The sequence below is a fragment of the Bombus vancouverensis genome, unplaced genomic scaffold (assembly GCF_051014615.1).
Source record: "Bombus vancouverensis nearcticus unplaced genomic scaffold, iyBomVanc1_principal scaffold0030, whole genome shotgun sequence".
NCBI classification, from domain to species: domain Eukaryota; kingdom Metazoa; phylum Arthropoda; class Insecta; order Hymenoptera; family Apidae; genus Bombus; species Bombus vancouverensis.
The window spans coordinates 437,030-454,586 of NW_027468921.1; the positions used below are offsets into that span (position 1 = coordinate 437,030).

Consider the following 17,557-nt stretch of genomic DNA (forward strand, 5'->3'; position numbering starts at 1 on the left):
ATAGAAATCTTCAGTTGGAATCGTTGTATCATAACGTAGTCTGCTTATTGTCGATAAGACTTTACTAAACTAAAAGTGACTACTAAAAGTTTCTATCCTCTAAATTCTATCTACGATTCTATAATCTAAAAACTGACTTTTGCAAACAAACTGTAACATTCGCTTAACGGAAAGACATACGTATCTTGTTTGTACTCGTCTTTTCACAATGAATTCTTGAACGTCTGTCTCTGTGGTGAGACAAATGCAAAGTCATCTCATCAGTTACTCACCTTGCTTCAAATCTCCAAGAGCATCGACGAGCACGTCGCATATCATCGCATCCCATTCGTTCCTTCCCATTAGATCGTACTTCTTCGCCAAGTATCGCGCCACAGCGTTACTCTGCGCTACCGGTTTCCCGTCTATCTCCAGCACAGGCAGCATTTTATAAGGCATTGCTAAGAACAAACATGGCTCATATGAACACTGTGTAGGGGGAAACGATCGATAGGAAATCACAACACAACTTCCGAGGCCGTTGCGTTCTTGTGAATAAATGAATCGAAATCATTTCGGTTTTAATCAACATGGCCTAGTAAAGAAATACAGAAATGTCTTCTTTCTCCTTTTTTTCTTTTCTTACGATTACGATGGACAAGGTATCGCGTGTTTTTGACTGTTGGGAAGAACCTAAAGTTTTTAAAATCAAGGATAAATGATCGAGTATAAAATTTGTAATTCTCACGGAAAGGAACGAATCTGTCCGATGCGGTGTACTGAATGTACGAGGAACGATCAGTATCGTTTTGCAGCATTGCATAAGGAAGACCTTATGCAATGATAGTGGACTTACAACTGCGAATAAAAAATTCACGTCGCATAATACCAGACACGGAAAAGATATTAGAAAATGTACACGGTTCTTGTAATGAAAATTGAAATGCAAGGAATATAAATCGAATGTCTCTTGCGAACGTAATTTTGTGTTTTACACCGACAGGATTGATTTACAGACTTACGTTGATTTTTGGTTTCTCTATCTGCAAGCGACATATAAGATTATATCGAAGACTAGGTTGCGTAAAACTTTTATTATACTATTTACGATAGAAATGTCGCAACGGAAGATCGAATTTTATGTCTGCTTTGTTCTTTCGACTTTTTAGCTATGTTCTTGTTCATTTCCGAACTGATTTCAATTTTTTATCCTTTTTTTCCGACAAGTCCTAAAAAGTTTTTAAATTAACGAGAAACGTAGAAGTATTTTTGTATTCCTATTTTAAGTCACCTATTTACGGTTTTCTCAAAATATTCGAAATGCTTCGATTCATTGAAAACAATAAAGATTGCAACACAAAAATTCGAGAATCGTAAGTGAATTAAGTTGGTATTCGATAAACACGATATTACGGAAGCAAAACTTAATGAAAAGTTCGACTTTATTCCGTATGAAATTTTACTTTAAGTAAGTTTAGCCTGCACGTGAAACGAAAGTTTTATATACAGAAAAGTTTGAGTAATTGGTAAATACCTGAGAGTTGAACGATGAAAGTAAAAATCGATTCTTCACGCTTACAATCCTTGTATTCAGGCCAGAGTTCTTCGGGGATCCTCTCGTCGGTATACTCGATGCCAGTATATGCAAATATGTACCGTATATGTTCGGCACGACCACGGGCATTGAAGTAGATTTGTTTGTAGGTAGGTTCGTCGCTCATTTTCCTTGCTCTGTCAACTTATCGAGAAAAATGATACAATTAACTCGTGTAATTAACAGACTGTGTGCGTGTTTGTGTGTATAGAGAACAATTTATTTATAGATGGAATAATTCGTATAATACGCAAAATAAATCATTTAGAAGGCTGGAATATGTGTTTTTGAAACAATTAATTATGTCGAAAAATATTTCAAACGAGATATAATTATGAAAAAAATAATAATTAAATGTATGTAAATGCATGTAATAATAGTTAAATGTATGTAAATGTAATAATTAAATGTAATTAGTTTCTTTATACGCACGCGATATTATTGGCGATATATGAAGGTCAACTTTATTTTTTTAAATAGATATATTTATACGTATATTTATAGATATAAATACATATATTATATAGATATAATAGTATATATAATATATATAATAATATATATGTCGAGTCTGAATCTCCGAGTCCGAGCTCGAGGCGCCCTCCCGGGCAGGGCTCGCGGGAGGTAGCGGTTCTGCGTTGAAGTTCTCCATCGTCCGGTCGCGCGTGGGGTACCTTTATTGTCGATAGTTACACTAGCGACGAGGGCCTCAGGCTTGATAACGAATCCGTGACCAACGGGAGGACAGGTTCCCTTGCTCTAACTCACACGTGCACCACTCCCTGCTCGTAAGGCACTCGACTTCCTTCACCGATCAGCTCTCTAGCAAGACTGCTCGTCATCCCAACGACGCCACCGAAACAAGACTCCGGTCGAGTGTCTCAGTACACACGATCCTCCGATCGACGTACGATTACTATCGGTTTGGATACTTGCGATTGTTTCGTTATGGCTATATTAGGCTCTAGGTTGCAAGGTTAGGGTGTTGTCCTGAAGTTCCACAGGGGCCCCGGCGTCCTTTTGTCTCCGACTCGGCCATCCTGACACTTACACGTCCTCGTGTGTGGCCTGCTGGCTTAGTCTACCCGTCGGGCCTTCCACCACGCAGGCATCGACCCGGCGCTCGTCCTCGGGGCAATGTTTTTCTTCTCGCCGCGATGGACAGCGAGACGCGATGTGTCCCGGCATGTGGCAGTGAAAGCACAACGCTTTTGGTGGTGCAGCCGGTCAGCTTTCCTCCGGACGTCGGGGGTCCTCCTTCGGTTACCACTTCGCCCTCTTGCGGCATTCGAATGTCGGATGTCCGTAAATACCGCAGTGGCCACACCTGGTCCAGGGGGCGGGTGACCTGCCTCGTTTGTTTCCGGAGCTCGCTAATGACCTCCACGGCGGGGGCGTTGGCCACTCCGTGTATAGGAAGGGCTTCATTTCTCTTTGGAATTGTTTCACCGACGTGATGTCACTCGTGAGCGCTAATCGTTTAAAACGTTCATCGCGCGAGCCCAGCAGATGGAGGGCGGTGGCGGCGAGTACCACTTTCCTGGTTGAATTTCGCCACTTCGACCCCAGGAGGGTGATGATACGATTTCCGTACGCTCCTGGTGTTTCGCCGTCCCGCGGTAGTTCCTCGGCTACCTTGATTAGCGACGCGGCTGCTACTTCTTGGCCACCGAAGTGCGCGGCGAATTGTTCCTTAAAATCTGGCCAGGTGAGCTCGTCGCCGTTCATTATCTGCGTAAGCCAGTACGCTGCCGGACCCTCTAGGGCACGGTTTAGGGCAGAATACAGTGCGCTGTTTTTCAGGCGGTGGTCCCTCATGAGCAGGCCGACGGCTGTGCACAGGCGGCTGGATCTGCGTCCGCGGCTTCGGGGTTGAAGCGCGGCAGCGATACCCAGGTTGCCCGGTGTCCTTTCTTCTTCTTCTTCTTCTTCTTCTTCCCTAGCGACCGCTTTAGTGCGCGCACGATACTCTTACGATCCCGTGCCGACAACGTGTGTTCGGATGCCACTTCCGATGTCGAGTCTGAATCCGAATCCGAGCTCGAGTCACATTCCGAGTCCGAGCTCGAGGCGCCCTCCCGGGCAGGGCTCGCGGGAGATTGCGATTCCGTGTTGGAGTTCTCCATCGTCCGGTCGCGGGTGGGGTACCTTTATTGTCGATAGTGACACTAGTGACGAGGGCCTCAGGCTTAATAACGAATCCGCGGCCAACGGGAGGACTATCATATAAAAAGCAACAGGATACACGAAATAATATAATTCTGACTAGGACAACATAAACGCAAGAAGTGTTGATATTGAAAAAAATATTTAATTTTGTATATAAATATTTTCATATTTAAAAAAGTTTCCGGAAGCAGGAAGATTTACAAACAAATAATATCATAAACCGAATGTTTCATGATCCTTTTCTAATTAGAGTGTGTGACAGCATGAGAGAACGTTTCTTAAAAATATGACTTATTGCAATTACTTAATCGCAATTATAAACGATTAAGACCTTCTCACAACGAGGCAATCTATCCAAAGTGTAAAACTCGTTATACTTGATGAGAAAACAAATCTCTACTTAGGTTTCATTTCGTTTCATCGCGTTCATAAAAAGTGAATTTGTATGAACACATCGTGCAATTTAGTAATTAGGACCGTTGATCTCGCTGCAACATAGATGGATAGAAAAAAGCCATTTAAAATGATACAACGTCGGGAAGACAATTATGAAAATTATAAATGGAGCACAAGATAAAATTGTTTAAGATTAATTCTTCTTTTTTTTTTTTAATCGCGAGTGTTTGCAAACGAAGTTTCAATCTGTTTACAATGATAGCAATGAGAGGAGGATGTCTATGAAAGTTATAAATGCGATATTGAATAACATTTCTGCGAGTGGGTTTGTTTTTCGTTACAAATGTTTTTTAAACGAATCTGCAATCTGTTGGAAACAACGGAACAGTAACGGGACGACTGATAGGGAAATAAAAAAGATCGCGTTTTATTTGAACAGACAAATCTTTGAAATCTATTCGAAAGTCTATTTGAATTGGTACGAGCTCGAAAGGAACGGCGAATACTATAGAAGAAGGATTAATTAAAATTCTTATTAATCTGTACGCTTTGTATATTAAATACCTTGATCGATGCCAAGATAACAAATTATTATACGAAACAGTGAAGTATCCACGTCTGACATTAATATTGAGTATTACCATTACTGTAATTTAATTTTTAACCGATCCTGAAAATTCCTTAGAACGTAAAAAGTATAAAATGTTACTGTGCATTTCAAGATTAAATGCACTGTAATTTAGAAACAGTTATGAAGCGGAAACAAATAATTTATTCAGAATAAGAATTCTACGTAATCATGTTAAAAAAAAAAACGTACTTATAACGCGTTAAAACTCCAAATATGTAAAGACAATAAGGGAAAAAAATTAAACGAAGAATCGTAAATTCACACAAGATTTTATCCAAAAAAAAATTGGCCTGTACCAATATTTTTATTTGTCGTTACAAGTTACGAGGGTATTAAAAAGTTGGCCACGAATGGACCAGAGATAAGAATTTATCAGACTTGCTCTCGTAAATTTCAAGACGTTGCATCGGATATTCTTGAAAATCTTTGGACAATGGCCTCGATATTTCGCAGCTTCTATCCTCGAAGCGGAAGAACTCGGCGTTAAAAGCGACAGAACTGGAGAAACCCGGTGACCGCGAGCCTTTCACGCTCTCGACAGATTTCTCATCCCTCGTAATCCTCCCGGTGTTACCCAATTTCCACCCTCGTATTGCGATTTGTTGCTTCCAACGAGGCGACACCTTGTCTTGTGATTTCCTTTTTCGTCGCGTGAAACACGACCGAACACTTGTTCAAACACACAATTCGTATTTATCTAACTCGACAAAACGCCGTGTCATTGAAACAATAGCATTCTTTGGCTTTTATGTAAATTCCAATAAATTATGATAATGTTCGTGGAGACATTATTGCTACCTATTTTATCTGTCGTGATCCAAATTGATTTGTGGCTACGTATGTATATATATATATTTGTATTTTCTTTTGTTCTTTCTTTTTAATTTATGTGATCTGAGAATTACATTTCTGAGAGTTCGGTGAAATTCGATGCTTTATTTTTATCAGTAGAATCTTCCTTGTCATTGTCAGAACGCAGACGTTTACGCGTTTACGGAAAGTTTAAGGATACAAAAATACAGAAAAATGTAGAAAATATGCAAGAATATGTAAAATATCGAAAGTACAGTACTTCTAATAATACTTAGTAGCATGCTTACAAACAAATTTCTTTTGTATTTCTTGAAATTGCGTAAAGATTCGCGGTAATTATCGGATTTTTGTCCTCTTTTATCTGCTTTTTTTATTCGCAACTTATATGAGATATGAATTAATATTCAACGACGTGCGCTCTGTGCCACGAAATGAATTATCTCGCGTTAAGACTGCGGCAATTCTTACGTTTGATATTTCATTTAACGAACAGCCGCGCGTTCCTGAGTTTAAAAACCGCCACTCTGAACTTACGCTGAGAATAATATCAGGAAAAGCGAACGAGAGATGATTAGAAAGAAAATGCGAGGAGCAGTGAGGGGGATATTACTAGACTGCGCTTTTTTGTGCAAGTATAGCAGGATGTTTGGGAGTGTAAAATTTTAACGAATGCGTATAATATGAAAAAAATATATGAAATATCCAAGGTATAGTTTTATTAAACTTACTTTTTATAATGCTTCGTAGGTAAAACAATTTTCTATCCAGATTCCACTTTCTCAATTATATTTTAAAAAATGCTCGATAAGGAGTACAATTTTCTACCCTTTCTAATTATATCTTCCAAAATTCTTGATAGGTGAAACAATATTCCACCGACGATTTACTTTTTTAATTGTATCCCCCAAAATATGGACCTGCTTAACGTTTAGATATTATTATTTTTTTCGTTGTTACTTGATACGGCTAGCAATTAAATAGTGAGAATAAGAAGAATTGGAAGTGCCATTTTCGAAAAAGAATTTTGGTTTTAAATTGGAAATTAAATTTGGTTTGGACATATATGACACAATTTGTATGGACAATGAAGGGTACGAATCTACGAATTTCGAGGTAAAAGTATTGATATATGTATCGATATTTCTGGTCGTTACAATATCTCTAATCAATACAAAGTTCTAACTGAATGTTAGAATGTTAAACGTTAAAACGTTTAAAACGTTAAAATGTGTATCGAATCGTTGTAATTCCAAAGATGTCAATTGATGTAATGTAATAATAAAGTATAAAGTATAATAAAGTATAAAGTATAATTTCGTCTGTGGTATAATCTTTCTATTCCATTTTGTTACGTCGCACCGCGAGCAATATGGCAACGAGATGTCACCGGATACTCGCAGCGTATCCTCCATAGTTTCAAGTACCTTCCATAAATCTCATAGATTTCCTAGAAAAGGTCCTTCAAACCAAACAAACGTCTGTTTCCGAAGAATTTCTAAAGACTATTGTCTACCCCGACTGGACAAGGGAAAGTTAGTTTTTCTCACGTATGCTGCAACTTTCCTCCCACTAACCACATTCTCTCGAGGGCGGTTAAGACCCTTCGTTAACCAATTAACAACGAAGCCACTTCCTTCACTCTCCTAACTAAAATCGTCACCAACAAATCCGTATGGTCCCGTGCGCTAGACACACCCATCCTTAGCTTTCCTCCGAGACAGCATCGTCTCCCAAGACAGTTCTGATTTCACATCCTTCGAACGGTCAATATCCTTCCACCGGGTAGGACACACCCACAGATCAGTCACTCATTCATCTCGTACATATTCTCAACGCGAGAATTGATTGTAATTTCAACAAATAAATAAAAAAAAAAAAATCTGGTACATACGCACCAGCGTAACTGCCTTCGTTATAAGTTGTTGGAATAAACGGTGAAATATAACTTACTATACTGTGTCATATTCATTTAACCACCTCTTATCTTAACCGAAACAGGGGAACGACTACTTCGCGGCGTCGATTCACCGAATCGTAGCGAGAATTTACGCCTCTCGCTACTGCGACTGCGTCTCTCCGCGAACGGTCGTAACACATTGATCGACAGAAGTACTAAACTCTAATAACATAAATTTATATATTTTCTATTTCCCAGCCACCAGTTTTATAGATTTTTTTATCTTCTGTACTACTTTTATCCCTTTTATTTTTTCTTACATGAGATTATTGTAAATTTAATATCATTTGTTCGCAATATTTGTTATTTATCTTTCCTTGAATTTGAAATTTCGCGCTTCAATGTTGTGTGTTGTTCGACGTTTTATCGAACGATGTTTATCGAACTAGTTTATGAATACGTACATAATCATTAAATAATCTATAAACCTTACTAGTTTGTTTTTACTAAGTTTTGTTACAGAAAACATGTTCTCATAAATTTTCAACTTTAATTTATGGAAATTTATTAACCTTAAACTATAAAATCATTCAATGAGTCTTTCCGGATGTTTTTATGTAGTCATAATTTCACATATCAGCACAGCTCCACCAATAGGATAAGAGTTACGTGGAAGCAACAGGGGGGAAGAAGAACATATAGATATCTAAAGGTTATTTTTGTCTCATTCAAGTTTCTGTTAACCGGCTTGGAAATTTCCTGTGCTTGTTTCGACTTTGAAGTCTTAAAAAAAAAATTGTAAGTAAATAGTATATATATAGTATATATATCTCGAGTCAAAGTTTCTCTTTATAAATAATAAACCGTTTAAAAACTATATTTTGTATGTTTTTTCCTTATTCATAATTAAATAATAAATATGAAATACTTCTACAGAAAGCCGACATCCTTCAATTAACCGAACAGCAGATGATTTAAAAATTAGTAGTTGAAAGAAATAAATGTTATTACATGTTCATAATTGATCGATAAATTTAAGTATACAATTAGATAGATATAGTATACTTTATTAAGACCTAGATAAAAGACTTTTTTCTCGTTTCTCTTCTCTTACTTAATCACTAAGAGTTATATAACGTTTATTCGATAATTCTGCTTCTCCTGACCTTTCCACAAATGGTTGTTTATATCTCGACATTCTTGGTACTTTTAATCAAATTTTAATAACAGTACTTTACTCGTCAGAAGTAAATAAAAAAGCTCTAGGTAGAAGCAAGGATTTACTTACCTTTCCTTTCTCGAATCTCAGTTAGCAATGTCGTTCCTCTTGAAAGATTTTCCAAGTTTCCAAGACAATTTCCACGCTGGTAACATTGTATACATTTCAAGTATCGTGACCACAGGAACTTGTTGAGGCAATATTGAAGAAAGCAAAGAGAATGAAGAAATTGTAAGAACTATGAGAGACTACTCCTTCTTTCACAACTTATTTTCTCTTCGTTTGGGGGGAAAAACACAAATGAACGTAACGGTTGGTTTCATATACGTTTCAGATATCTGCTACTATCGCATGGAGGAGAATCCTGAAAAGAAGGAAGCGAGGAAGAATCAACTTTTGAACGAAACAATACCATTTTACTTGACTAAATTCGACCAGATTATTGGCAAAAATAAAGGATATATCATTCCTTCTACCGTAAGATTTTTTATCCAAATTTAATGTTAAAATTTTTAGTCTTTGTGCAAACTGGGCCATGTTGTCCATAAAAAATTATTGAAACTTTGTTGCGACAAGACAGCTTTAATTGTTGAGAGCAGAGTGTATCTTTAAAATTCACTCCTGTTAGTTTATGTACAAATGAATTTGCCAAGATTTTCAGCTTTTAGATAATTATTCATGTATCTTCCTCATCAAGTTTGATAGAAATTATTACTATCGTAATCAAAGCAAAGATTAAGATATGTAAAATCATTTCTCTGGATATGACACTCTTGTTTAATGAGTGATAAATGATACCATTCGAAATATCATATTTATATAATATATAATGATACTTATAAGTGTAATCACTTAAGTACAGATATCTGAATTTTTCTCACTGTCACTGACATAGATACGTATTATCGTCCCTTAGATTACTTGACCAGTTTATTTCTTTCATCACTGTGTTATTATATAACAATAATAAATAGTCACATTAAATTAATTTAGTATGATTATGTTGTTTAATAATACGTGTTTCATTGCAAAATATTTAGCGATTGAAGGGCTCATAGGAAACATGAAAGTGAAAGAATACTAGAATCTACAGTTTACGATTTCAATTTCTTTAACGAGATATTTATCATATTACACAATTCCTGTAAATGTATTTGTAATTATATCGCCGAAGAATTGTATTTAATTAAGCTATGAAGTTGTGGAATCGTGAGAAGGATTATTTTTATAGAACTGTCTAATTTCCATTCGACATTGATTCAGGATACACATTACTCTTTTTTACATAATACCAGTTTTGTCATTTTTAATTAACAAATACCTCCAAAGGTTGAAGTTTCTAAAATTATCCATTAAATTCTGACAATAAAATAAAAATCCAAATTCTTCCTAAAAAGCTAGTGATCTTTAGTTAAGAGTTCGATTTTTCACATTTTTCAAGGTAAATTAAAGAAATTGTTTAATAGAGGAGGTACAAAATAAATGTATACAAACCTTTTTTCAGACGACATGGGCGGACTTCGTGTTTGCAGCGGCCCTTGAAAATTTCGAGTATATGTTTGGGGCATCAGCTTTGGATAAATATCCAGCTCTTCGAGCATTGAAGAAAAGGATTCATAGAATACCAGCCATTTCTGATTGGCTGATTAGGCGCCCATTCACAAACAGCTAAAAAGCTAAAAACGTGTGGAAAAAAGATGACCAGTACACCAGTATATATATATGTACGCTGGCATCGCTATGTTGGTAAATGTTCGATGTTATACGTGTCGTAAAATGTAACAGTTCTATTTAAAGAAAAAATTTCGTTTCTATGAGTACGTTTAAAGTTTAACTATAAAAAGTCTCATCTGAGCTGTGTTCCTTTATGTGAAGGTATTATTGTGTGTAATATTGTGAATTACGACTTTTCCTCTCCGATATTCGTGAATTGAATCACGGTCAACTCAGCTTGAACTAAAATCCTAACTAAAATCGTCACCAACAAATCCGATGGCCCCGTGCGCTAGACACACCCATCCTTAGCTTTCCTCCGAGACAGCATCGTCTCCCAAGACAGTTCTGATTTTACATCCTTCGAACGGTCAATATCCTTCCACCGGGTAGGACACACCCACAGATCAGTCACTCATTCATCTCGTACATACGCACCAGCGTAACTGCCTTCGTTATAAGTTGTTGGAATAAACGGTGAAATATAACTTACTATACTGTGTCATATTCATTTAACCACCTCTTATCTTAACCGAAACAGGGGAACGACTACTTCGCGGCGTCGATTCACCGAATCGTAGCGAGAATTTACGCCTCTCGCTACTGCGACTGCGTCTCTCCGCGAACGGTCGTAACACATTGATCGACAGAAGTACTAAACTCTAATAACATAAATTTATATATTTTCTATTTCCCAGCCACCAGTTTTATAGATTTTTCTATCTTCTGTACTACCTTTATCCCTTTTATTTTTTCTTACATGAGATTATTGTAAATTTAATATCATTTGTTCGCAATATTTGTCCTTGAATTTGAAATGTCGCGCTTCAATGTTGTGTGTTGTTCGACGTTTTATCCAACGATGTTTATCGAACTAGTTTATGAATACGTACATAATCATTAAAGAATCTATAAACCTTACTAGTTTGTTTTTACTAAGTTTTGTTACAGAAAACATGTTCTCATAAATTTTCAACTTTAATTTATGGAAATTTATTAACCTTAAACTATAAAATCATTCAATGAGTCTTTCCGGATGTTTTTATGTAGACATAATTTCACATATCAGCACAGCTCCACCAATAGGATAAGAGTTACGTGGAAGCAACAGAGGGGAAGAAGAACATATAGATATCTAAAGGTTATTTTTGTCTCATTCAAGTTTCTGTTAACCGGCTTGGAAATTTCCTGTGCTTGTTTCGACTTTGAAATCTTAAAAAAAAAATTGTAAGTAAATAGTATATATATAGTATATATATCTCGAGTCAAAGTTTCTCTTTATAAATAATAAACCGTTTAAAAGCTATATTTTGTATGTTTTTTCCTTATTCATAATTAAATAATAAATATGAAATACTTCTACAGACAGCCGACATCCTTCAATTAACCGAACAGCAGATGATTTAAAAATTAGTAGTTGAAAGATATAAATGTTATTACATGTTCATAATTGATCGATAAATTTAAATATACAATTAGAAAATGTTTCTTCTTTATTGATAACTAAATAATACAGATAAGATACAAGATACTTGTACGAAAAGTCGGCGCGTCGTTCAATTAACGGAACAGCAGAGGATTTGAAAATTAGTAGTTGAAAGAAATAAATGTTATCATATGTTCATAATTGATCGATAAATTTAAGTATGCAATTAGAAAATGTTTCTTATGTTTGGAAGAATATATAATCACTGCTGAATGTTTTGTAGTTACGAAAGTTGTATACAAACATACATTGTACATACGACTAGTAATGGTACTAAATTACTGTTAGAGGGTCTTGGGTGTATAGGACCATATGGTTAAATTAATACTAGGGATAACGAATCGCGCGAATGTAATTAATATTTTGAAATGCGTTGTTTGCATTAATTGATAGTTTTCTTATAAACTTTTTTATAAACAATTTCATTGCTATAGAAAAAAGATAAATGCCGGTAATATGTCTATCCTACTTAAATAGAAAGTGCAATATTTCGTTATAATATTTGGCGCAAGTTTATACATTATTACATCCAAAAATAATATTCTTTTTATATCTAAGCTATATTAAAATATAAAGATACAAATAGCTATGCGAGTAGTTAGTAGTTGATGCTTTTTACTTAAATTGTCTTATACTTCATAATTTGTAATAATATAATTCTTGTCATCAATGATTCTTTGTTTTTACTTTGTATATATTATACTTCCAGGAAGATGCCGCTCTATAAATTGACTTACTTCCCAGTTACGGCATTGGCAGAACCAATCCGTTCTTCTTCAGCTATGCTAGTATTCCATTTGAAGATGAACGTATCAAAAAGGACGTCTGGCCAGAAATAAAGCCCTGTAAGCTTAAAATTTAAAGAAGTTCTGTTTCTTAAATCTCATCTTTCCTAATTTAACTAAAGTAGCTAAATAAAGTAGAACACAATTATGCAGAGTATAACAGAGATTATTGTTTACTCTCCATTGCTCTATAAGATATGTGGGAGAACAATAGGTATTGTTAAGGAGACAATGCCTTTTGTTTGCTGATAAATTATCAATAAATTAAATTATATCTTTCCAAAACAGATAACAGGAAGCTAGATATTTAAGAAGCATCATAATCTGTTTGTTCGATAGAATCTTTGATTCTATTAGTTGTATGTTTTTAGTGACTCCTTATGGCCTGCTTCCTATGCTCGTAGCTGATAGAAGGAAGGTTGCTCAGTCTACAGCTATTTGCCGTTACTTAGCCAAACAATATGACTTAGCTGGAAAGACTGACTGGGCAAATCTTCATATTGATGCCACTCTTGATACTATTCATGATATTCGTCATAGTGAGTATCCAGTGCTGTTTTGCATAAATCTTATGAGAATCTTGATAACGGATAGTACATATCTGTTCAGGTATTTATTAGTTGAAATCCGATTTAATATTTGATTTAATCGAACGATACACGTATGTCAACAATACAAGACAAAGGATTAAAAAGGATTGCAATTCTATCTTCAGTATCATTTAAATTTCGCACAAGACTGTATTCAAGTTAGTATAACATTAGCGAATAGTATTTAACTGAAAACAAATTTTCAGAAATTGCCGCCTTCCACTATGAGGAGGACGAGAAGGTCAAAGCTGCAAAACGCAAGGCTGCTGAAGAGACGCTGCCGTTCATTTTAGAACGTTTGGACCAGCAAGTGAAGGAAAATGACGGCTACTTCTACGATGGTACTCTCTCTTGGGCTGATTTAACATTCGTTGCTCTGCTCGATTATTTGAACTTTATGTACAAGTCTGATCTGATCGAGAATTACGTGAATCTGAAGCTGCTGGAGAAAAAGGTCCTCCTTCTGCCCAAGATCAAAAACTGGATTGAGAGACGCCCAGTTAGCGAATTCTAAACTTCACGATTGCTTATGGTTTTATAAGCGTTTAAAGATTGCGGTCTTAGTGTGTTGAGAGAACGAAGAACGAATCGTGTTGATGGAAGTTTGTATGGAATATACTGATTGCTTTTAACATTCATTAGTTCCAGCTATTACCGATATTTTTGTCATTTAGTTAGGGTTTTCCCTTTAGATTACGTTGTGATAGAGAACTATTATTTGTGTATTCCTACAGAAACATACGAACTATATAAACTGTTGACACGATGTTGTGCTTTTGTATTATAGAGATAATAATAAAACCATCAAACAATCATTAATTATGTTTTTTATTATATTCATTAAGAATTGAAGATTACCTCCTTGGTGATCTTGATAATATCGTATTTTACAAATGTTGAACAAAAAAAAATGTATGATTATTTTATTCAATACGTTATGAGGGTTGCTTTAAAAAAAATACGAGTTACATATTTCTTTGAAGAAAGCATGATTTTTATCGATACAATAATGTTCTTCTGTTATCGCTTTAAAGTTGAGTACTTCGTTGATTACACGAGAGAACTCGCCTACAGCAAACAAGATACGACCGTGTGTAAAGTAATTAATCTGGTTGCTCGTTGCTAGCTACACATAAGGCTTGCGTAAAAAAAAATATGCATTTCAGTTCAGGCGGAGAATTATGTAGGAAGTCATTTTATCGATCAATAACTTAGTTAATAAAAGATCAAATTTTCATGTACATAAATGTAAGTAACGTTCAAGTATTAATCATTACATACAATTTTTGTATAATTCGATATCTTGGTCACTTACATCTTACAAATGATACATAGATAATATTTATGAGATACATTGGAGCTATCTTTTAGTTAACGCCATTTTTTCTTGTTTTCTCTGTACTTTTACTATTCTTCCAAAAATATCAAAGGATCGATGACTTCAAATTAAACTAGAATTGCTTCGGTATATTGTCAATCAATGGCTATTTGTATTCACATCTATATCAAAGGAAAACCGATTGCAAAATTAATTACCCTTGCAACTCCGCAATATGAAAATATGTGTGATCGACCTTGAAGATGACAAATCTCAATGTTTGAAGTAGTACAAAAAGATGATAATTTAATTTCGCTTTATCAAACTGTACAAAATTTGTATACACATACAGAAAAAAAAACGGAGTTCAAACATTAATCAACATGAATTATCGGTTATTATTGTTGAGTAATTATTAGGATTAGAGTTTTGGAGTATCGATCGTATCGAGATTTAACTATCGGTTTCCGCAATTTATTGTTTTTCTAAATTATGTCTAAATGGTATCAGTTTTTGAATATTTTATAGTTTACACTCCAACATACTGACGTAAGCTATCGAAAATAATTGTAAATTATGCAATATCATTTTTTTTATATTTCATAATCTAAATTTCAATCTATTTTTTGTATTTAACATCCCTTATTTATTGGTCGTGTTCCGTCTTGTACGTTCTTCAAAAAATCTTAATTTTTTTTTCGATAAAATCTTGTGTGAATTTACAAAAAATACGATTCTTCGTTTAATTTTTTTCCCTTATTGTCTTTACATATTTGGAGTTTAAACGCGTTATAAGTACGTCTTTTTTTAACATGATTACGTAGAATTCTTATTCTGAATAAATTATTTGTTTCCGCTTCATAACTGTTTCTAAATTACAGTGCATTTAATCTTGAAATGCACAGTAACATTTTACACTTTTTACGTTCTAAGGAATTCTCAGGATCGGTTAAAAATTAAATTACAGTAATGGTAATACTCAATATTAATGTCAGACGTGGATACTTCACTGTTTTGTATAATAATTTGTTATCTTGGCATCGATCAAGGTACAAAACTCGTGGCCATACACCACGTTGTCCATATTATTTTCATCTCGATAATATATTTTGTATATTTATGATGTTATTATTTTACTAGTATAACGATTATTGCACTATATTCTATAAGATGGAGCTTTTGTACGAACAATTTCAGGAACTTTTATAACAAAGGAAAGTACTAATTTTTAACATTAACTACCCACGACAATTTACGACAATTACTTTAACCTACGTTCTTACTCTAATTCTTATTCGCTCGCCTAATGTTTGAATTTTTAATCAATCATTGTTGATGAAAAATTGCGATGATAATTGCATTGCGGATATTTATGCAAATGCATATTTTCGTGGATACAATAATACAATTGAAAGATTTGATACAATCGAAAGGACTTGGGCAAAAGTATGTTTCTATCCATTAAATATCATCGATAGTGCTGTACTTTTGGATATTTTACAAAATTTTGCGTCATTCGCATTCTATAAATTTTCGTATCTTCGAATCACCCATAATTGCATAAAAATCCACTGTTTTGTGATAATGAATATTAATGACGGTGGAATTTAAGATTCCTGGATTCAGTAACTTGTCTTACTCTAATACATGTATTGCACGTTTTTGGAAGACTAAAGATTCTTTGCTCGAGATCAACGCGACAAATATTGTACTTCGTGGTGAACGTTTCGCTACAGCCTTTCGACCTCTGTGATCGAGTTTACGCTTTTCCTCGATTTTATACTCGATCTCCGTAGCATGCTACTCCTTAAAGGCTCACCGCGAAGCGACGCTCTCATCGAATTCCTCGCACTGCATTTAGAAAATGATCGGAACATGGCGACCGGTGGTGTCTCTTCGTCCTCGCGTTTCCTGTCAAAACATTGCGTTTAAAAATATTGAATCCAATCGCTTAAAGATTTGAATAACTTCCCAACTCGATCCTTCTCTTCTGTTCAAAAGATTTAAAAAGCATTTGAAGAAAGAAGATAGTCCAGTTTTCTTTTGAGAGATTTAACAGATTTTAAGAAGAAAGTAATACGAAAGCATACGAAGATGTAGATCTAACAGAATGCTTGAGAATCTTGAACTTCGAGCTTGAAGATCTGTGAATATCTTTGAAAAAAGGAGACCGAAAGTTCCTTTATGTGATTTTACCTTCCGATACAAGGTATATCCCACATCTTCTGATCTTTTCCAAAATCCTCGCTGTCCTGCAGCGTCTGCGGAAGATCCTTATTCAATGTTTCCGGCAAAAAGAGAGTCAGAAGACCGCCCATAATTTCGAGTGTGCCCAGCACAAGAAGAGGTAGGAACGAGGACACAACATTGAGATAGACTACGAAGGGTGCGAGGATACTAGCAACGTATCCCATTATATGTATCAAAGCTACACCCTGAGCTCTAACCACAGTTGGTAATACTTCAGCCGCATATTGGAGACCGATATTGTATGAAATGTTTATCCAAAATCTACCGAGAATTGCCAGAGAAGCTGCATATATACCTGAAGAAAAAATTTTAGCATTAGTTTTTAATTCTAATTTTTCATGAAATAATTTTAGAAAATTTTAAGGAATAAAAAGGGAAGAAATTATTTTATCTGTCTGTAATTTGTCTGGTTGTCTGCAATAGTTGATACAAGCATTTGCTAAGCTTAATATAAGCGTGCTTAGCTCTAAGCTAAGCACAAGCAATAAGCTTCTTATCTATAAAACGTTAATCTAGCCAATTTGAATCTAAGGGATTGTATTATGGATTACGGCTACTGAAAGCCATATAGCACTGCTGGAGCGCTGAAGCCCATCATTTTGAGGACTATTGCCAACGCCCTTTGATATATGCGGAAATACGAAGCGATCTTATGATCAAAGCAGTAGAAGGGGAAATAAAATATCTATACAACGGATACATGATAGGGCTTGGAAA

At 35.1% G+C, this 17,557-nt stretch overlaps 3 protein-coding genes and 1 pseudogene across 3 annotated transcripts in view; 2 read left to right on the forward strand and 2 right to left on the reverse strand.

The window, feature by feature from the left end:
• Positions 1-472, reverse strand: part of LOC143304329 (glutathione S-transferase-like) — a 38,651-nt gene extending 38,179 nt beyond the window's left edge. Inside the window, exon 1 of the mRNA XM_076626790.1 lies at positions 273-472. Within this exon, the coding sequence (XP_076482905.1) occupies positions 273-438 (166 nt within the window). The 5' untranslated portion in view covers positions 439-472. The remainder of the gene's footprint in view (positions 1-272) is intronic.
• Positions 473-1,630: 1,158 nt separating this feature from the next.
• The window catches only part of LOC143304328 (glutathione S-transferase-like), a 33,357-nt gene continuing 17,430 nt past the window's right edge, over positions 1,631-17,557 (reverse strand). The window contains exon 2 of the mRNA XM_076626789.1: positions 1,631-3,792. Coding sequence (XP_076482904.1) covers positions 3,620-3,792 — 173 coding nt within the window. The 3' untranslated portion in view covers positions 1,631-3,619. The remainder of the gene's footprint in view (positions 3,793-17,557) is intronic.
• On the forward strand, positions 8,414-10,944 carry LOC143304324 (glutathione S-transferase-like). The gene is made up of 2 exons (XM_076626785.1): positions 8,414-9,175; positions 10,203-10,944. Exons 1-2 carry the CDS (start codon positions 8,939-8,941, stop codon positions 10,368-10,370), a joined length of 405 nt encoding a protein of 134 aa, XP_076482900.1. The 5' UTR covers positions 8,414-8,938; the 3' UTR covers positions 10,371-10,944.
• Positions 13,044-14,091, forward strand: LOC117163891 (glutathione S-transferase pseudogene; annotated as a pseudogene).

What these genes read in the sequence shown, in the direction of transcription:
- LOC143304324 (XM_076626785.1), top strand. Translation starts at nt 8,939, where the DNA reads ATGAGAGACTACTCCTTCTTTCACAACTTATTTTCTCTTCGTTTGGGG. An exon ending in GATATATCATTCCTTCTACC is followed by an intron (nt 9,176 to 10,202) that starts GTAAGATTTTTT and finishes ACCTTTTTTCAG; the next exon opens with ACGACATGGGCGGACTTCGT.